This window comes from Elgaria multicarinata, chromosome 14 (genome assembly GCF_023053635.1).
Source record: "Elgaria multicarinata webbii isolate HBS135686 ecotype San Diego chromosome 14, rElgMul1.1.pri, whole genome shotgun sequence".
Lineage (NCBI taxonomy): Eukaryota > Metazoa > Chordata > Lepidosauria > Squamata > Anguidae > Elgaria > Elgaria multicarinata.
The window spans coordinates 27,500,485-27,522,717 of NC_086184.1; the positions used below are offsets into that span (position 1 = coordinate 27,500,485).

The 22,233-nt window shown below is 44.4% G+C and overlaps 1 protein-coding gene across 1 annotated transcript in view; it reads right to left on the reverse strand.

Moving 5' to 3' along the window:
* Positions 1-432: 432 nt before the first annotated feature.
* The window catches only part of HSF4 (heat shock transcription factor 4), a 30,057-nt gene continuing 8,256 nt past the window's right edge, over positions 433-22,233 (reverse strand). The window contains exons 2-11 of the mRNA XM_063141210.1: positions 20,500-20,608; positions 19,011-19,138; positions 18,486-18,610; positions 16,302-16,377; positions 14,393-14,457; positions 11,567-11,666; positions 8,603-8,730; positions 5,063-5,168; positions 3,126-3,191; positions 433-501 (exon numbers count right to left, since the gene is read on the reverse strand). Coding sequence (XP_062997280.1) covers positions 442-501; positions 3,126-3,191; positions 5,063-5,168; positions 8,603-8,730; positions 11,567-11,666; positions 14,393-14,457; positions 16,302-16,377; positions 18,486-18,610; positions 19,011-19,138; positions 20,500-20,608 — 963 coding nt within the window. The 3' untranslated portion in view covers positions 433-441. The remainder of the gene's footprint in view (positions 502-3,125; positions 3,192-5,062; positions 5,169-8,602; positions 8,731-11,566; positions 11,667-14,392; positions 14,458-16,301; positions 16,378-18,485; positions 18,611-19,010; positions 19,139-20,499; positions 20,609-22,233) is intronic.

The window sequence follows — 22,233 nt, forward strand, 5'->3', positions numbered from 1 at the left end:
CTTCTTTCCACTTTCCACTTCCAGCCTCTACAGTTTTGCAATTTCTCTCCCTGTAACCTCTTCAGCTAGCTGTCTCTTCCACCTCCTGGCCTTGCTCCTTCTCTCTCCTGTAACTCTTTACCTGGCTTCCTTTCTCCTCCTTTGCCTTGATCTGCGGCGGATTAAAGAACAAGGAGAGAACCTGGTGCCCTAAAGCTTTTCAGTGTTTTTTTTTTAAATTAAAACTCTTTTTTAAGGGGGCAGGGAGTGTAGAACGTTGTGGGTGCCATTGGAGGGGACTCCTGCCATACTTTGCTGGGGAAAGAGCCCCTCCTGAGCAAAACCAGCCTCTGAACGGCAGACAGGCACTTCATAATCCGTACTTTCTACGTGTGAAATGTCAGCTTCAGGCTGTACCTGGGCAAGAGGCATTAAATTGAGGGTAACACTCAGAAGAGCATCTTATTTGCAGTCTTCACCAGATCCACAGCGGGCTTCTGCGTCTTGATGCAAAAATACAAACTACAAAATACAAAATGCATGATTATACAAAGACAGAGAGAAATAGGAGGGGGTGATGAGGGTTAGAAAATTGGTCAAGCAAGAACATGGTCTCAGTTATCCCGGCAACAACCCCGCAGAGCAGATCATTATTATCAACAAGTGTACGTGGAGGATGGAGGTTGATGTAAAAGTGGCTTGATGAAGGCTCAGACTAGACATAGGTTGTCCCCCATGTGGGTTTTATGTATGTGGCCTGCCCAATCGTGCATATAGCAGGGGTGTTCAATGTTTTTCAGCCTGAGGGCTGGCTCAAACTCAAGTGCCACATTCCAGTAGTGGGCAGGACTGAAGTCACAGGGGGAAGGGCCAAAAATGGCAGCCTAAGTTCATATTGCGCCTGTTCAGACAACACGCTAAGCCTTGGTTAGGCCACTAAACCTTTTGCAGCAAATGGTTAGTGAGTGATCTGCGCAAATCACGTGTAATTTACTGGTGAAATCTGCACAAATTTGTGCCAATTACAGGTGCAGTTTGTGCAAATGGCACCTGTGGAATATCTGGGGAAATGGTGATTTTAGGGGGGGAAATCCTGGATTTTGTACAAAACAACAACAACAAAAAGCCTGTGGCTCAGATCGCAAATCAAGCCAAGCCAGGGGCTCTAGAAAAATCCAACAAGGGGGATTCCACAGGTCGTACTGAGGACGCTTCCATGCGCCCCTATTGCGCCCCCAAAGCGATCGTGTAGCTTGCCTGGAAGAGACGAGGAAGAGGAGTCCTTGCCGCCGCCTCCGCCACCCACCTACCTCCTCGCCGGCCGGGTCGGAGAGCTCGGCCGAAGAAGGCGGGGTGGAGCTCTCCACCCCACCTTCTTCTGCCGAGCTCTCCGACCCGGCCAGCGAGGAGGTGGGTGGCAGCGGCAAGGCAAGGATGCCTCTTCCTCGTCTCTTCGAACAGGCAAGTTACACGATCGCTTTGGGTGCGCACTGGGGGCGCATGGAAGCGCCCTCAGTACGACGTGTGGAATCCCCCCCAGCCTCCAAAGCAGCCTTCCTCAACCTGGGGCCCTCCAGATGTGTTGGACTACAACTCCCAGAATTCCCCAGCCAGGCTGGGTCAGATTTCCCTGTGACAGCCATCCCTACTGTGGAGTAGATTTTAAATTCTGCATCTGGCTTGAGCTAAGCTATTCACAAACCATGTGAGCAGGTTTCCCTAGCAAGCTGTCAGTGAAAGTATAATCAACACAACAACAACAGAAAACTACGTGAGGGGTTTATTCCTCCAGCGGAGCGGATGGGAATCATAGGGTAAAATCCAACATACGTCCTATTTAGCAAAAAACTAACTGAAATGAATAGGACTTAAATTTGCCAGGAGTAACTTAAACCCCATTCATTTCAAAGGGTTTACGCTAAAGTTTTATCCACACTACATAAAAAAAAGTTGCAATTGCATTCTATACAGCAGCCTTCCCCAAGCTCATGCTCTCCAGATGTCTTGTAATATAACTACCATCGTCCCCAGCCAGCATGCCCGTTACTGGGCCCATACATCCGAGGGTGTCAGATTGAGCTAGGCTGTTCCTGCAGACTTGGACTGTCCTCGGAGGGCACCCTCACCCTACGCAGCGTATCTCCTAAGGGTGCTTTGCTGCCAAGGCATTTGTCTTCCGCAGTCAGCTAGAAGGGCAATCAAAACACTGGTTCCGCAAGGTGTTTGCATATAGTGCAACGTCCCCCCATACGAATCCTGCCAAAGCCCATCCCAAAAGACAAAACCTAGATACATGTTTACTCAGAAGGAAATTCCATTCAGTAAAGGTCTCCTTTCCCCGCCACTATCATTTGCACAACAGTGATGATGAAGAAGTAAAATGATTAACCAGAGAACAGCGGTACTTATTTGGACTGCAAATATAGGGTGATCATATGAAAAGGAGGACAGGGATCCTGTATCTTTAACAGTTGCATAGAAAAGGGAATTTCAGCCCGTGTCATTTGTATGCATGCAACACCTGGTGAAACTCCCTCTTCATTACAACAGTTAAAGCTGTAGGAGCCCTGCCATCTGGACCAGATACAAAAGAGGGCAGGGCTCCTGGAGCTTTAACTGTTGTGATGAAGAGGGAATTTCACCAGGTGCTGCATGCAGACAAATGACACCTGTCCGTTCCAATATACCGTAACTGTTAAAGACACAGGAACACTGTCCTCCTTTTCATACGGCCACCCTACCTGAGGGCCAAGTATGGCCATGAGATACCAAGAACTGGCTTTGGTGGTAATGTCTGGATTTACCGACAATTCCCAGCATGAACAAGCATAGGATTATCTGTCTAAACAAGCATAGGATTGCACCCTGAATGAATTAGGCCACCATTTTATATCCACTTACCTGTAGCTGTTGAGTTCAATAAGGAGGGCTTACGTTTATGTAGACAATTATAGGATGGTGCTGTTAAGCAGGTTCATTGTGGCAAGAAATGGCTAGAGAACATTAGTTATTGGGGAGATTAGTAATGTAATAAATAAATAAAACAGTGTGGAAGCAACCCTACTTTGGTCAGAGAATAGCCCACAAGTGTGTGTGTGTGTGCGCGCGCATGTGTCCCCTTCCCATCTTACACACATATCTCTTACCGAGGACAAATTAGCCTCCACATCACTCAAATTCCATTCACTTGCAGCTACAGTAGGGTTGAAGACCTGATGGAAACAAGGCACACGTTCTTCTTAGAAAATGAATAGCAAGACACACCAACTCAAACTAGCCAAAGGCAAAGCTAAGACTCCTGATTTTTACACTATATGGCACGGCTTTATATCATTTACAAGTCAAGGGCAGAACTTGTCACAGCCCTTTTTGAAACTATGGAAGAGAGACCAATTATAACGTACAGCTATGAAGAATTACGTAATCTCCAATTAATTAATAGAACCTAATCCTAACTACACATGCAAAGAAATAGATAAAATATGCTAAATGTACTACCATTTGCCAGCAGTCAACAATGAAAATTCTTTGTTTGTATGTTTTTGTTTGTCTATGTATTTTGAAAATTAATAAAAAAAGAAAAGAAAAAAATGAACAGCAACAAACTAACCGTCAAGGTGGTAGGCACTGTTGAGATTCCCCAACCAAAAGTGTTTAAATAATTCTACAGGTGGGATCTCAGCCACTGTGATTTCCGTCATTCAGATGGTAGGTATCCGTTTCTACCAATTCCTTGTTTTTAACCTTTAGGGGTTTTGTAAGGCAAAGAAAGCAACCAAAGAAAGAGGAAAGCAAACACAAAAGGCAGGGTCCAACAGTTTCATTCTACAAACTCAAATAGCACTAGCCGAGTTCTGCTGAGTCTTTCTGTTGTGCAGGCAGATGCCCATTGCACATGGGCAACCAGTTGGGCAATGAGTTGCACAACAGGTTGGCCAAGAGTTTTGTGCAACAGGTGGTGCAATGGTTGCACAAGAGCTTATTTATTTATTTCATTTATATCCCACTTTTTTTCTTCCAAGGAACCCAAGGTGTACATATTTATTTATTTATTTATTTATTACATTTTTATACCGCCCAATAGCCAAAGCTCTCTGGGCGGTTCATAATCCTCCCCCTCCTCTCCATTTTATCCTCACAACAACAACCCTGTGAGGTAGGTTGGGCTGAGAGTCCGTGACTAGCCCAAAGTCACCCAGTGGGTTTCCATGGCCAAGTGGGGTCTAGAACCCGGATCTCCCGACTCCCAGTCCAACGCCTTAGCCACTACGCCACACAGAGTTATGCACAACGGAATGCACAAGCATAACGCACGCCCATTTGTGCAGCTGTGCTTGTGCAAACGTAACTTTAGTTGGAGTCTTCTCTTGCACATAGCTCAGTATCCAGTTTCCGCTGGTGCAACATCTTTAGTGCTAATGGAATGACACAGTTGGATACACCCCAAGTCAGGCCGCAGCTTCCGCTTCCTACAGTGGTCAACCAAACACCTCTGGGAACCCACTAGAAGAGAACAAAGGCAACAGTTCTCCTTTACAGGTATTCAAAAGTAGAGCGGCTATGAATCTGGCGATTCCATACAACGTTCATAGTCAACAACTATGACAGACCTATCCTCCATGAATGTCTCCAACCCCTCTTTAAGGGCAGGCCTTTGCCACATCTTGGACCGGTGAGTTCCGTAAGTTAACTGCGTTGGGGGAAGGTTTTTTTTTCTTCCGCCTGATATCTCTTAAAAAATAGCTACCATATTTTGCATAACCAAGTTTCTTTAGGCAAAATTCTGTGCTCCCAATTCTGTCCTGTTGGAATGAGAAAGTATGCATTTATTTTTATTTCATGAATTTCAGTCAAGCCTTTATGCAGCCAGCTAGTGAACACAAGGTGACGGCGGACATCCGAATCAGCCAGGACTCAGCCAGCAAAACATGAGATTCTCGATGCTTGGCTTTTGATGTTTCCACATCACAAATCAAGACATGTGAGCCGAGGAATTCAGAGAATGATGTCTGCTCTGATGGTGGCCGTTATAAGGTATACGAATAAGAATGGTGATATGTAAACATAGATTTAAAAAACTTACATCCAAAGTGTTACCAGCTTCCAGATTGTACTGCTGGTTTCTCAGCAGGATCTGAAGGCCTTCCAGATTCAAGTCAGCACCATCCAAGGGATCAGACATTTCTGCTCTGAGGAAATACAAGGGGAAAAGTTGCCCACAAAGATTTAACATACAAGTTCATAAAGATAGTGAGCATCTCTACATTAAGGGGAAATCACACTGTCTACCCAGAGATTTGTGCTTCCTGCTTCTTTGGCACGATTGTTATGGGCTGCATTACATGGGCGGAGAGGGGCGACCACACAGTTTGAATTGAATACTTCCCCTCTAAGTGTGCTCCCACTTCTGTTGAGACAGCACCATCTAGTGGCTGAAGATTCCGCTTCCCCCCCTCCCTGATATTACCACATTAAAAGTGGTTCTTCTAATAGTGGGATTTCCAGGGGATAGGGCAGAAGAGCTCCTGATAGTTGACGACGTTGTGTATTGGACCCGCAAAGTTCTGTGAGTTCCACATACTCAGCTCTCTTATGTTCCACATAACAGGCTCACCAATCACAAGCATGCAATAAATCGCTTGGTTAGAGGAGCCCAGTATGTGGAACATGAGAAGAGCCATACTGCATCAGACCAAGGGACATCTAGTCCAGCATTCTGTTCACACAGTGGCCAACGGAAAAGAAGTCACAAGCAGGACATGAGTGCAACAGCACCCTCCAACCCATGTTCCCCAGCAACTGCCGTATATAGGTATATTGCCTCCGATATTGGAGGTAGCATGACGGCATCAAGGCTAGTAGCCATTGATAGCCTTCTCCTCCAGGAATTTGTTTAGTCCCCTTTTCAAACCATCCATGGTCATCACTATGCCTTCTAGTAGTGAATGTCATAGTTTGCGCTGTGTGAAGAAGTACTTCCTTTAATCTGTCCTGAATCTCCCCCCAATCAGCTTCATAGGATGACCCCTTTGGGTTCTAGTATTACAAGAGAGGGAGAAAAATACCCCCCTATCATCTCTCTCTCTCTCTCTCCTACCAGGTCTCCAAGAAGCAAAAAGCAAGTACATCTTGTCCCCCACACTCATTTTATCCTCACAATGACCCCGTGAAGTAGGTTAGGCTGAGAGATGACAGTCATGAATCTACTTCATGGCTGAGCCAACGTTTGAACCCAAGTCCTGCAATCTGTCCATTACATCATCAGTTTTCAACTGATCATAGAATCATAGAATAGCAGAGTTGGAAGGGGCCTACAAGGCCATCGAGTCCAATCCTCTGCTCAATGCAGGAATCCACCCTACAGCATCCCTGACAGATGGTTGTCCAGCTGCCTCTTGAAGGCCTCTAGTGTGGGAGAGTCCACAACCTCCCTAGGTAACTGATTCCATTGTCGTACTGCTCTAACAGTCAGGAAGTTTTTCCTGATGTCCAGCTGGAATCTGGCTTCCTTTAACTGGAGCCCATTATTCCGTGTCCTGCACTCTGGGAGGATCGAGAAGAGATCCTGGCCCTCCTCTGTGTGACAACCTTTTAAGTATTTGAAGAGTGCTCTCATGTCTCCCCTCAATCTTCTACATTATGCACATGTTCAGATGATGATGATGATGATGATGATGATATCAGGGTTGGTAAACATTTTAACATATAAAGAATGTAGAAGTAGTTGTAAAGCATGGAATGGCAGTCAGGAGCAGGGAAAATGGTAAAGGACACGCCTTGCCGAAGGAAGTGAGGCAGGTGGCTACTAGAAGAAGGGCTTTCTCTGCTGTGGCACCCCGGCTGTGGAATGAGCTCCCCAGAGAGGTTCGCTTGGCGCCTACATTGTTTTCCTTTCGTCGCCAGCTGAAGACCTTTTTATTTTCTCAGTATTTTAACACCTAATTTAACTTAAATTTAAACTCTGCTGTTTTAATCTCATATTTCAACCTATATCAATTTTTGCTGTGTGGTTTTATCCTGGTCGTGCTTTTTATATTGTATTTTGTATTTGTGTTTTTAAATTGTTGGTTGTTTTATTATACTCTTCATGGTTTTAATTTTTGTGAACTGCCCAGAGAGCTTCGGCTATTGGGCAGTATAGAAATGAAATGAAATGAAATAAATAAATAAATAAGTTCAAGATTCTGAACTTTAATTTAACATCTTATATTAGAGGCTTCTCATTACATTATAGAAGATCTTATCCATATTTTTTAAAAATTCAGTACTTCTTTAAAAGTGCTGAACTATTTTTTCTTCGGCCTCTTCAAAATCTAATTGGCATTTTTAAATATCGTTATTTGCTTTCTAAATCCTTCTTGGTTTTACCAAATGAATTGCACATCTTTTGTACAAAACTTGTAAACTGAGCCTTTTAAAAATGCATAGTTATCTTCCAATACTGCTGCAATATTTTCTGTATGTCCTTTGGATTTTCCCTTCCTGTTTTGATATTCATGATTTACTTACAAAAATTCAAATGTTCCACATGATCCCATTACATTGGAAATTCGTAACGCGACCATGAGTTACTTTGATTGAAGCAAATTCCTGTATACTAAATCCATTCCCTGCCCTGATAAATTGCACAGTTCCCACATCTGTAAGACCTTCAAACTCTTATGGATTTGCGCATAGTCACAAATTCAGTGATTTCTAAGGCCTTCTCCCCGGCATCCTGGCTTTCTAACTGCAACATTATTATTATTATTTTATTGCATACATTTGTATGCTGACCTACAGTCTCCAGTCGTACAGCCTTGGCAGAGTTTTACCACTTCAGTGAGAGAACCAGACTTCTGTGACCTTGTATTCCTGGGGGTTTCTGGGGAAATTAGGGGTGGGCGATGGGGGCAATAGGTGAGGATGGTGGAGGCTACAGCTCAGCTAGCAATACAAAGTCCAGCAACCGAAGAGCTTCTATACATTAAGGGACAATCCCACTGCCTTACTGTGTCTTTCCAGTTTCATGGTGGGGCCATTACATGTGCTTCCACACCCCCACCCTTCAGTTTTTCCCAGTTCCTTTCTGGGCATGTTTCATATGCTTCATTCAATGGCGCTGCGGGAATTCTAATATATCACAGGATTCTTGAATTACGTGGCGTTTTTTTTTTTTATTACTGCATTTTCGTCAGTTTATAAAATTGCGTAATAAACCTAAAATACATCAAGGGAGGCACTGGAGATTGACAATGTTGTGAAAAGGACCTGTGAACTTCTGTGAGTGAACCATCACGAGCACATGATAAATGTCTCATGTAAAAACCCTCTCAATCTCTCTCTGTCTGCAAATTAATAGACTCTCCTGAGTAAGCTTCACCTTCACCAATGACTCCAACTAGCCTAGATACTCCCATGAAAAGCCCAATTTCTCCCTAGCTGTTGCTGCTATGAGCTAGAATAAGTCCCAAATCTGACCATCATAAACCCAGAAGAATCTATTACGTGACCTTCCTCAGACCAGTGTACAAAAGCATAGATCTTCCCTTTGTGACAAGCACATACTAGTTATGCTTTTGCTAGTTGCACTCCCCAGGAGACCGTACTACCCAACACAACATTTGCTTGTTCGTTCGTGTACCTTTCACCGCTGGCAGGAGGCTGCATGACCACGGCATTAGACTGCAATGCTTCAGTAACGTCCGATATGATCGGCCCTCCGGCGACAGCAGGGCTGTTGTTTAGACACGAGGCAGGTTCTGCAGATGGCTGGAGGCAGGGGGCGGGGGGTGGGAAGAGAGATTTGTATTGTGCTACCCCAGCTGCCCACTTAAATCTATACATCTAGCCTCTGCAAGCTGGTGTCCGACTACAACTCCATCACCCCAAGCCAGCATGACCAGCTTGGCTTGGAAGGAAGTCCTACTTCAGGGGGGATTACACATCATGTGGTGTTCTAAGCTGGAGCGATGGCTCAAAGGATGCTGTTAACCCAGCAAAGGTCTGGGATACGTCGAAATATGCCGTCAGCTACCAATGTTTAGATACATGCTGTCAGCTACCATGCTTCTTGATTCACAGATGGGTCTCCTTCCTCACTGTCTGCAGCTGTGACTTCCCTTCCTCATGAGTCCACCCTTACTCCTGAGTACACCCTGGGTGAAAGAGTCTTCTGCCAACCACAAACCCTGATTACAACTCCGGATTTCCCACAAGTACTCTGGAGCGCCACAAGACAAGGGGGGCAAATTGGGTCAGCATGTGGCGAAGCGGTTCTTCAGGACCTCAGGCAAGAGCATCCCTCTGACAGAACTCCTCAGGCCGCCCCACATTTTCTGTGGGATTGGGGTTTGCTGGGGAATCCCAATCCTCCTCCTCTGAAGAGGCTTCCCTGGGCATGGCTCGAGCCGGGACATTGACATGTGGCACGTTCCCAACATGGGACTGCCGTGGAACACTATGGCCAGGACATTTGAAGGGGAGAATCAGTAGGCAGGAAAGAGTGCCCAACACTTCCCCTGCTCCCTCTAGCCATTTTAAACCTCTCCCTGCCCCCCTCAGCACCCAGCTCCAAGACAGGAAATAACCCAAAATGGCACAAAACGCTTGGGGTGGGGAAAACCAACCATGACATTAGGCTGCCTTAGGGAAGTAACAAATACACACATACATCAAGGTATGAAGTAAACAAGCTATTTTTTCCACCCAAGGCAGAAAATCCCACAAGCATCTCTTATCCCTCCCTGGCAGGGTAGATTTGATTTAAAACAATTTGATTTAAATCATGATTTAAATCACGATTTAAATCACTACTCAGAAAGACTCGATTTAATCATGTGACTTCCCCCCTCCCCAAAAAGTGCACTCTATTCATTGAATTTTTTGAAACTTAGCACTTAAAGAGGTAAGGGGTTGATTCTGTGTACATAGATTTGCAAAGGAACAACGGGATTGTGATCTCTGCGGACACACATTCACAGTTTTGAGAACTGTAAAACCAAGCATCTGTGATAATATCTTCTAGATAGAAAAATTGCCCAATAATCTTACAGAAACCTCTGGAAGAGCATGACATTGTGAATGGATTAATGGAATTCGTTTACCAAAAAATTAAACATTGCATGAATATACAGCCTCATGCTACATAATTAAAAACTAATCCTTATTTCATGATGAATAACCTTTGGGCTAGAATGTATCTTAAATAGAAAACTAAAAAGCATTTTATTAAAAAAATCCAATTTAAATTTTTAAAAATCCGATTATTATTTTTTTAAAAAAAATCATTGATTTTTATCCACCCTGCTGCTCCCTGACAGTAAAAACACCACCAACCCAACAACAACTTCTTTTTTTATTATTATTATTAAACTACTACATAAAATACAAACCAACATAACAGTTTAACATACCATACAAAAAGAAGAAAATAAAAATAAAAACAACAACTTCTTAAGGTGTAATCCTATGCATGTTTAGACAGAAAAAAAGGCCTACAACTCCAAGCATGGCTGGGACATGCTGGGAGTTGTAGGCCTTTTTTCTGTCTAAACATGCACAGAGTTTTGCCCTTAAATAGCTAACAATCTGCTGCCTTTTCATCACAGCCAAAATCTGCTGCCGGCAGAAACGGGCTTGAAAGATCTGCCACTCCCTTGTTCATTCCCTGGCGTCTCCAGGTAGAGGTACGAAAGACTCCTCTGAAACCCTGGGGAACAGGGAAAGGGCACGTATGTGTCCCAAAACAGAAGAGAAAAATAATTTCACGTGCTTGAAAAAACGTTGATTATACCCAATGCGTTTCAGAAGGACTTTTCTTCCTCAGGGGCCACTGACACATTTCGGTAAGCAACCTGTGAGGAAGGTAAGTCCGTTCTGAAACGTAGTTAGATTTTTCACACACCTGAGAATATTTTCTCTTTGGCTGAGAAATCCTGGGAAGGCCTCTACCATCGTGATGTAGCTAATATTGAGCTTGATGGACCTGTGGCCTGACTCAGTATATGCATATTAAAAAATAATCTTTTTTAAAAAAAAAACGGTAATCAATTGGTGGCAGCTTTTATACTGATCAGATGGTTTTAACCTACTAAATCTTGCAGCCAGCCCTAATGGAAATGCTAAACTCACTTTACTGCAGCCGCCAACCAGGAACGCTCAGGATTTTCACCATTCTCTCAACTTCAAAGCTCAGGTCAGCTCACTCCCATTCTTGTTTGCAACCTGTTTTTTTCTTTTCTTTTCTTTTTTTCATTTGATCAAGAGAAGTGCACATTTCAAATAGAAAAGCATGCACTTCTGTGCTCATTTTTCAGAAGTGTGTACATTTCTTCCATTCACTAAAACATGGAAGTGCATTTTTAGAAGTGCACATTTTTTTAAAAAAAAGTGCACATTTTTTTAAGGTGCACATTTTTTTAAAGTGCACATTTTTTTTAAAGTGAACATTTTTTGAACACGGCCTCAAGTTGCAAACATTGTCTGAGAACATGAGCTCACATTTGGAGTGGTGAATGGGGATTTGTGAGCGATTTGTGAACTGAACTGAAACTCCCAGAGCAAGCTGCAAGAATAAATAAGATTGCCAGCTCAAATCCAAACTTACCGACTGAATGAAATAGGAATCATGAAGAGGATCCAGAGACAAATGCCTCCTGAACTTAGACGTTTGAGGAGCAGAATTCCCATCATCCAGCATAAGAGGTCTGTTGAAAGAAGGAAGATGAAACACTTCATCCCAGTCTTTCTGCCACGCGAGTCACAAGAACATGATTATTACAAGCCCAACGGCTCAGTGACTCTTTTTGGAGCAGGTTGCCAGCCAACCGGTAGAGGAGTGCAAAAAAGAATGGGCCAGGCTTGTGTTTTGGCTGTTTGAATCCAGCTCCCAGGATTTTGAGCTTGTTACCAGGATTTTTCAGTACCCTATTTCTTCGATTCTAAGACACACTTTCCCCCCCATACAAACATCTCTAAAAATGGGGTGTGTCTTAGTGGTTTTTTCTGTTGGTGGTACTGAAATTAGTGTGCGTCTTACAATCGATGACGTCTTACAATCGAAGAAATACGGTAGTACCTTTTTTAAAAAAGCATCATCATAGAGGTATAGCACTGTGCTAAAATGGCAGTGAATAGAGAGGATTCCCCCCGCCCCCATACACACCTTTTAAAACTGTATATATTATAAAATGAAAGGAGTAGAGCACTATAACACGCTTGCATTTAAGTGGTCCTGCATAATTATTTGAATATCTTTTAAGCCGGCAAATGTTTTAGTAGGTTGACCATATGAAAAGGAGGACAGGGCTCCTGTATCTTTAACAGTTGCATAGAAAAGGGAATTTCAGCAGGTGTCCTTTGTATATATGGGGAACCTGGGGAAATTTCCTCTTCATCACAACAGTTAAAGTGCAGGAGCTATACTAGAGTGACCAGATTTAAAAGAAGGCAGGGCACCCGCAGCTTTAACTGTTGTGATGAAGAGGGAATTTCACCAGTTTCTCCATATATACAAATGACATCTCCTGAAATTCCCTTTTCTATGCAACTGTTAAAGATACAGGAGCCCTGTCCTCCTTTTCAGATGGTCACCCTAGTTTTAGTGTTGTGCTAGATCAGACTAAGGTCCATCTAGTCCAGCATCCTGTTCACATAGTTCCAACCAGCAGCCTACAAGAAAGCCCCAAGCAGGACATGAGCAGAGTCTGGAGAACAGATCTTAAAGTAGCAGGTTCGAGATCAGTCTCTAAACCCAACGGCAAGTGTCATTCTGACAAAGCCGAGAAACCCTGCGCTCAGCTCAACCGGGGCTATTTGCCGAGGCTGTAGGAAGCACAAACGCTGTCAAAAACACAAGTCAGGGCAATCCAACTATTGTAGCAGGTTGCGGAGAGTTCAGGTGGCACTTTGCCATACAGAGTTTCCTATTATCTGCATGTGCTATATTTCTAATTCCTAAAAAAAAAGGGGGGGGGAGAGAGGACAAGAGGTCACCACTAGGGGGCAGGAGCAACCAATCGTGAAAGAGAAACAAGAAAGTCACCCCAGTGTTGGCAGATGGAGCGAAATGTAATTTGGTGGTGGGAATTTCAATGAGAAGGAAGGGATTTTCACCAAGCAAGTCGTTTTGCCAATTTCAGAATAGCCGAACTTCCTCTTCTTGTGTCTCCTGTTCAGCACTACAACTCAGCGGCTCCAAAATCTGAACAAAGGCTATCCAATGTATTATGTGTCCCTTCTCTCTCCCCACCTCTCCCTCATCTGTAAATTCCTGAGCACCGATCTTCTCTGATTGAGAATAAGATTTCTACTCGGAGGCCAAGCTTGTGTGGTCCAGGAGAAGGAAACCACAGGAAACTTTAGACACCTCTTGAAGATGTACCTCTTTACTCATGCTTCCTCTGACATGTGATTGCACTGCTCTGTTTTACTGTTTCTGTATTATTATTATTTTTAAAAAATCTTATTTCATATTGCTTTTCTATTCTATTTTATATATTTCTTACGTAATCCGCTTAGAGATCTTATGATCTTACTCCAGTGTGGTGTAGTGGCTAAAGTGTTGGACTGGGAGTCGGGAGATCCAGGTGCTAGTCCCCACTCGGACCTGGAAACCCACTGGGTGACTTTGGGCCAGGCACAGGCTCTCAGCCCAGCCTACCTCACAGGGTTGTTGTTGTGAGGATAAAACGGAGAGGAGGAGGAGGATTATGAACACCGCTTTGGGTTCCTTGCGGGCTAAAAGGTGGGATATGAATGTAATAACAATAATATCAAGCAGCATATGAGTCGCTTAAATAATAATAAATAAATAAATAAATAAATAAATAATCAGATACTGGGGACAAATCAACGGGGACGGCTATCCCTGTTTGTAATTGTCTCAGAAGCATCTGCCTGACTGTTGATGGGCTATATGAGCTTGCGGTCTGCTCTAGAAAGGCAATTCTTATGTTCTTAGCTTGTTGATACAGCAAGCCAATGATGCAGGCTGTTGAACCTTCTGCATGAGGAACCCCCCTCTTCCTCTGCCCCTAACCCCACTCATGACCAAGTGGCTTCTGACACCAGCATGCCCCCCCGCCCCGCGCCCCATCCACTGATATTTACTAGAAAATCCCTCTGTGGTTTTCACACGGGGGAGCCTGCCTCCCACACCCCTTTCTCTTCAGATGTCCCTCTTTCAATCCCCTGCATGCTACCAACACAAAGGTCCCAGCAAGCTGACAGGGTGGTTCTCCAAGGGCACCGAACGGGCCGTGTCAGCAGCTCTGACTCATCACTTCGTCCCCATTCATTTTACTATCACCATGGTCCCCAGGTCCGGTGACCTGCCACGCCACTCGGAGCTGAGCTCTGGCGTTTTTCAATGAAGGGCGAGTGAGCCCCAACGCGCTCCTTGCCCACGCATGTGTCACATGAGGGTACTTACAGTTTTCTCTTTATTCCGGCCGTGCTGGGGTTTGATTGGAGCTGGCCGAACAGAAACTGAATCAGCTGTCAGGGGAAATCAAGGCCGGGTGTTTGTCAGGCAGCACTGTGATTCAGCACTCCACGCCACCCGTTCTGTTAACACAAGGAGCTCGCCTTTTGCCAATGGGGAACATAGGAACAGGCCTTATACTGAGAACAGACCATTGGTCCATCTAGCCCAGTGTTGTCAACACTGACTGGCAGCTATACACACCAGTTGCTAGGGAACATGGGTGGGAGGGTGCTGTTGCACCATGTCCTGCTTTGTGGGTCCCTGGCCGACAGCTGGTTGGCCACTGTATGATCAGAGTGCTGGACTAGATGGACCCTTGGTCTGATCCAGCATCTCTTCTGATGTTCTGATGTTCCAGGATTCAGGCAGGAATTTTTCCAGCGCTAACTGGAGAAGCCTGGGATTGAGCCAGAGACTTTCTACATATAAAGTATGTGCTCTACCACTGAGCCACGGCCCTTCCCCAGTCACAGTGGGATGAGAGCATGGGGGTAAACAGGATGCGGCCATCTTATTGAACATGACCATAAGCTCACACCAAAAGCATGTGCATGCTCTCTCTCTCTCTCTCTTCTATGAATACAGAGGGAGGGGAAGAAATTTGTTCAGATCGCATTTCAATGCAAACTTTCCTAATTTCACACTTTTGAACCACTATGCAAACCGAAACTCACTAATCCTTCAAAATTCGCAGTTTTCCGAATTTTGCAATGGAGCTCTCCAGTCAAAAAATCAAAACAAAAAACAACACAAAAGTAACATTCGAACATGCATTATATTATGTTAGGAAAACTGCTTCCAAAAATGTGTATATTGGGGAACAATTCAGACACGGATGTGCATATTAGGATAAATGTACACAAAAGTGCTTACAAATTTTCATGTGAACTTTTTTTAAAAAAATCTCAAAGTTGCGGACGGACTAGAATTAAGCCTGGAAAAATTCTCAAAACAAGAAACTGAGGGCTCATCTACACCTAGAGCCCTTTCGAGAGGGGGGAGGGATGATTGTGGGGTTTCCAGCTTCCGAGATCATCCCTCACGGGACACAGGGGAGGGAAGTTTCCCAGGAGTAAAGGAGAGCCGTTGCAGGAGGACGTGCGCCCCGTGATGGCGCTTCCAAAGGTGTATTGGGAGAAGTGGGCGGGACTGGACAGATGGGTACGGTACACAGTTATTTTTTTTAATACCTCTGAGATGCACATCAGCGTAAATACACAGGGGTAGGGATAAGTACTGCGTCAAAGATGCACTCCTGCACATCAATATGTTCGTGTTAAAAAAAGAACAACACATGGTCAGAGCCAAAACACACTCATAACCAATCAAAAACTGTGCCGGAAAGGGCGGCCGCCCACTCCCGCACACGTCTGAGACCGCTGGACACGCCCGTGACACCGGGATGGCTGTTTGCTGAGCTGGAAGCTCATGCCGAACAGCAACAGCTTTGGGAAGGGGCGGCACTTTGGGATCCCGGACTTCGGGATCGTAGCGAGAGAGCAGGAAAAACCATAGCAAAAGCAGTCAGTGATATTCCTGAATAACTGAGGGGTCATCCCTAGATCACTGCAGGAGTAGGTGAACGTCATGTGGCGCGGTAGGGATGACCTCTATATTATACCGGAATGAATGGCTGGTGCAGATTAGGCCTCAGAAAAACCGAAATTGACAAATTCATCCATCTTTTGTGTGTGAGTAAGAACACAGGAAGAGCCCTGCTGGATCAGACCAAGGGTCCACCTAGCCCAGCACTCTGTTCACACAGTGGCCCACCAGCCATCGGCCAGGGACCAACAAGGCAGGACATGCGTGCTCCATCAGATTTCTATTTTGGCACCAATAAACTGCACATTACCTTATTGATCACTTTCTGGTGTTGAGAATGATTCTGCCTGAGGCACACAACTTCCCTCCACAAAACTTCGTTCTGCCTGAAAGGAACCAAAAAACATATGCTGAGTTCATGATCTTTTAACGAACCCCAAGAAACACTGACGCGGGAACTTGTACACTTTAGTTATACAGAGTGCACCCGGGCTTAAAGACACTTACTAGGGCAGGGAAGGGCAATTCGTGTCCCTCCAGATGTTTTGGCCCATAGCTCCCATCTGCCTTAGCCAGCATAGCCAAAGGTGAGGAATCACAGGAGTTGTAGGTTAAAACATCTGGAACCCAGATGTTGCCCAACCCTGTAGCAAACAGTAAGCCCCCATGGAACACAGTGAGACTTATTTCTGAGTTAACATTTACAGCAGGAGTGGGGAACCATATTTATTTTACAAAACTTCTACACCGCTCCACAGCTAAGAAAGATTCTGGAGTGGTGAACATTCTGGAGAGTAAAACATCAAAAAGATAAAAAGATTAAAACACCATGTTAAAGTTGTTCCTTTTAAAACAGAGTGCCAATAAAATACCAATAAAAAACCATGGCTCATCAATTAAGGAATGCTTCCTGCAAAAAGGAGGCACCAAAAAGAACATAGGGTTGGTGCCTGCATGACTTCCAGTGGCAGGGAGTTCCAAAGAAATGGGGCCACTACACAGCCACATGTGGCCTGAGAGCCCGCATGCCCTCATGAGAAACCTTCAGGGTTCCATAAGCCAGTGGTGCGCAAGGCCAGAGGCACTGTGTGTTTCATTTTAAACCTACCCACCCCCCGTGTGTCCCATTCTCTCCCTCCCGTTCTTTTCTTCCCCACCCCCTTCTTTTCCCAGCTGCCTCCTCTTCTCAGGCAAGAAGGGAGGCTGTGGGCCAGACAGGGAAGCCCATTGGTCTATATCATGGGTTCTCAACAAGGGGGGAATTTCCCCCCCGGGGGGGATTTTAGGGTTCCGGGGGGGAATTGGGACCACTATTCAGCAAAGTATGATGTCCTGTAGATTGTCTTCCTACACATGTTATTAAAAACGTCCCAGAAAAGTGTCATGTCGTCTGCAAAAGCCAGGCCTTTGCTCTCTTTTCCCTCCCTCCCTCGCAATCCTACAAGTTTCAAGCTTCCCATTTAAAGGGGCAACGCAAAGCATGGGAGCTGAGAATGTAAAAGGGGCCATGCTTTGCGTTGCCCCTTTAAATGGGACTAATATAGAAAAGAAAAAAAAAAGATTTTCAATATTATATGCATATTATTTGGAATGCACCTTTTGAGTTAGACTATCTTGGGAAGGGGGGGAATTATATTCTGAACAATGGTGAAAGGGGGGAATGGGGCAAAAAAGGTTGGGAACCACTGTTCTACATCTTGTCCATAGGCCAAAGTTTCCATACCTCTGATTTATAGGAGTGCTCCGGCCATTAAAAATTATCATAAGAGCCAGTGAATTTGGCAAAGAGGTGGAATTACCAGTAAAGTGAAAGAGAAGTTGGAGTCACTACTCTTTTATAGTACTTTGGACTTCAAGAATGATTGGCAGTAGAGAAGTATAACCATCAGATTGCATAACCAATCACAGTTTAAGCGTGCAATCCTATACATGTTTAGACAGGAAAAAAGTCCTACAACTGCCCGCATCCCCCATGCTTGGAGTTGTAGGACTTTTTTCTGTCTAAACATGCACAGGACTGCACCTTACGTAAAAAACGTTGCTGTAGGCCAGCCTTCCTCAACCTGGGGCGCTCCAGATGTGTTGGACTGCATCTCCCAGAATGCCCCAGCCAGCTGGAGCGCCCCAGGTTGAGGAAGGCTGCTGTAGGCCTTCCTTCTAAGGTCCCCTTTGGCGCCTTCTAAGGTCCCCTCTAACACACGGCAAGACTGGGAACAGGCCTTCGGCTCATATGCTTCTTTCCTCCTTCAATGAGTGAAGAATTTAACACCCAAATTGGGGTATACAGTTCAATGCCAGATCTCCCTTAGCCTGGACACTGAAATCATGGGTTTGATATGCTGAGCACGGATGATGGAGAACGGAATATGGATGGTCAGACAGCTGCAGGATCTTCTGGTTCAGGTGTTATCTTCTATCCACACAAGCTCAAAGCAACACCCCTGTTGCAGGTATATAGGGTTTCCCCAAGAAGCGTGAGGCAGTTTTCGCTTACTGTTTCATGTCCTGCATTTGGCATTCCATCGTCTCTTGCTGGCTCCTGAGGACCTGGATCTCATATAATAACCGGCTGAGGTCTTCCTGGCGCATCTTGGTTTCTTCGCTTTTCACAACCGATACCTGCAGGAACAACAGAAGGAAGGAACTGGAGGAGGAGAAAGAGGAGGAGGAGGACACACACAATAGAAGGGGCAGGGCTCTCGCTTTCAGGAAGTTTCTCCTAATTTTGGGGTTCCTTGTAAAGATTGTAGCTTGAATAGCAGGTTTTTTTTTGCAAAACAAAAACTGCTACTCAATACGAAACCACTGCCCTCCAAAGCCTGCATTTTCTGCACCCTGTTTCTCTGTGCAAAACCATGTTAATCAAATGGAAACTAAACAGCTCTCCCTAATGTTTTGACTGGCAGCAGCAAGATGTTGGTAGACGAATTAATGAATTAACAAGCTGATAGTATAAGAGCAGCTCCGTGTATGTGGATTTTACAGTAGCTCATAATTCCATTTACTTGCATCTCCTTACCTTCCTTTTGATGTGCTCCAAGAGATGCTCATGGCCTTGTAGGAAATAAAGGTGCTGGAACTCCGTGTCATCTCGTTCAGGCTTGACAAGGCCGCCCTGCTCAATATTCACCACTTTCCGAAAGCCATCTAAATGGACAAGCAGAAAACTGGTGAGACTGAGGGCCGATTCGCACATGAGGTATACACCTAAGAATGTCAAAGGTGTGAATGCGAAAAACGTGTGTTTGCAAACCAGGGCCAGCTCTATAGGCACGAAGTTTAGGCATTTGCCAGGGCCCAAGACCAGCAAAGACAGCAGTATTATTCCCACTTTGCTTGGAGCTTCCAAAGTAGGCAAGAGAATTCCCAGTTTACACATTCTACATCTTCCAGGTCAAGGGGTACACTCAGGGGCCCTTGCCTGTGGGCCCAAAAAATCCTGGAGCTGGCACTGTTGCAAACCTTTGTGTCACACTGGTACTCTCATCAGGGAGACGTGATTGGTTGCAGACCTTTCTGGAGTCAACGTGTGTGAAATGGCGATGGGAAGGATAGGAAAAACACGCACTGATCAAGTTCCCCACCTTGGTAAATACCACGGTCCAGTCCATAGGAACCCACTCACCCACCCCCGCTAGACCAGACTAAGGATCCATCAAGCTTAACATTTATCTTAGGGCAAGCCCTGGATGACTGGGATATAATAAAACCAAGAGCTGAAGCAGATCTGTTCTCTCAAACTCTTCGTTTGCGAAGTTGGAGGTTGTGTATTCTCCGGAAAATCGATTGCATCCAATAGCGTCATCTGCTTAACCACCGTGTCTTAGCATGTCGTCTGAACAGGGTCATGATGTATAACTGGTGTATTCTACGCACATTCTGTATACTTTTCATTCTGTATAGTTTATTCTGTTTCGGCCAATGATGGGTGCTTCTAGACAAGGCTTTTGTGCAATCGCACTGTTGCATTCACAGAATTTTACAGAGCATCCAGACACTGTCACCTCTCAGGTTTTCTCACCGCTTCTTCAATCATTTTTCTTACCTCCACCCCACCACCAAAAAATAAATCAGTTAAAGGAAGAAGAAAAAAGACAGAATAGCTGCACAATGCATTTTGACCATTAGCGTTAGGATCCTCCATCTAGACCAAAGCACCCCTATCCAGAGGCTAGGGAGAGAAGGTACTTTGTCAACACCCAAATATGGATGCCAAATATGTTCCTCTCAAAGTTCAAATTATGCCAATAGCCACCACCATATCAGATAGCAACGTGGTCATATTTTTTTCTCAACACCAGCGCCCGTGCACAAACATCACTTCCTCATACATTCCTCTCCTTTTCCCCCTACTCTCCATCAGGGATTGGAAGCCTGTGGGCCTGTCCAGGTATTGCTGGACTCCAATTCCCATCAGTCCCAGCCAGCATAACCAATGGTCAGAGATAATGGGAGTTGCAATCCAAAATCCAGAGTTTCCCCAGCTCTACATTTCGAGAGTTACTTACACATATTCAGCTGCCGGACAAAACTGGCCATGTTGTTGTGTTTGAAATACTTGGGTAATACTTCCTTTGCAAATTGACCCTGATCGAAAACATGGAAGCTGGTGCCATTCTAAAAGAAAAAAGGAGTTAAACAGGATTACGTTCCCTCTACCTGCACATTATTACAAGGCTCTACAGCTAAACTGAGATTCTTCCAAAATGTGAAACCAAAGTAATTACAAAGTGGCTTGCCCAAACGAACTGTGGGATACACTGTTTGATTACTGCCACATACAATTAATCAGAAAAAGAAATCCACCCAAGACCTTGTAAAATTCCTTGCATTGGAACACTTTTTAATATTTACTGATGTGCCTGTCTTCTTAAAATATCTACCTGGAAGTTAATGCAAATAGATTTTCTGTGCCTTTTTGACAGCTAAAAGATATTACATTGGAAAGATAAACACTCACCTCCTATAATGCAATTGTACAAGTGGTATATCAGGGTCAACTTGCAATTGGATACTTATATGGATATTTTGTATGCTTCTGTTGAAGCTGATGAATTCTTAGAAAGCACATACACATGTATTCACATTTCATATGCATGTGTTGAAATTGATTCAAATCTATGTAGCTACACTTCTTTCTTTTTTCCTCTTTTTTGTTTTGTTGGAATTTAATTTAAAAACGTTCTCAAAGCTTTGGGTTAGCAAGCGACATTTTATGGTCACTGATGAAATTATTTTGATTTGTAAAAGTAGCCATTTTGCTTGACCTGTGACAGGGGAAAGAAAAAAATGCTTTTATTTATTTACTGCATTTCTGTACCACTCGATAGACGAAGTTCTCTGGGCGGTTCACAAAAAAGTGGGAAAAGTAATCACCTGGATAATGACTTCGATTTCAACAGTTGATATTAGGAGGAAAACAGGCAGTATTTGCACGTTGTGCTAAACCATCACATTCACATGGTTCCCACCCCCGTGGACAGGAAGGGTCTCGCTTCCACTTTTGCTTAACTGCAGTTTGTTGTGTCATCCGGACTGACAAACTGCAATCAGTGTTAACTATGGTTAGTTTCAAACAAGCCAACTTCAAGCCATTGTTTCTAAAGCCGGCTTGTTTAAACAAAGCCTGACTATCAGGAGGAGCAGGGCCTTCTCTGCTGTGACACCCCGGCTGTGGAATGAGCTCCCTAAGGAGGTTCGCTTGGCCCCTACATTATATGCTTTTAGACGCCAGGTGAAGACCTTTTTATTCTCCCAGCATTTTAACAGTCTATAAATAAATTTTAACTCGGTGTTTTAAATTTGTAATTTTGCATTGCTGCTGTTTTTATCTGGTTGAGCGTTTATATTGTATTTTATATTATGGTTTTATACTGTTGTTTTATACTTTGAATGGTTTTAATTTTTGTGAACCGCCCAGAGAGCTCCGGCTATTGGGCGGTATAGAAATGTAATTAATAAAATAAATAAAGTATAGTTAAGGCTAACCTCAGTTCTGGGTCCAGACAATACAGCAAGCTTTGGTTAATCAACTCTAGAAGCAGGCCGAAGGGAGCACATGAGCCTGAGGCTCATTACAGCTCATTCACGTCACGCTAAACAATGGTTTTGCATGATATGGAAACTGACTCATAGCGATGCTGAGGGTTAAAGGCTAGACTAAGAGTACAAAGTCCCTTCTAGAGTCTCTCTCTGTGTGTAGATGTGTCACTGGGTCCTTCTCACCATTCCACAAGGAACCA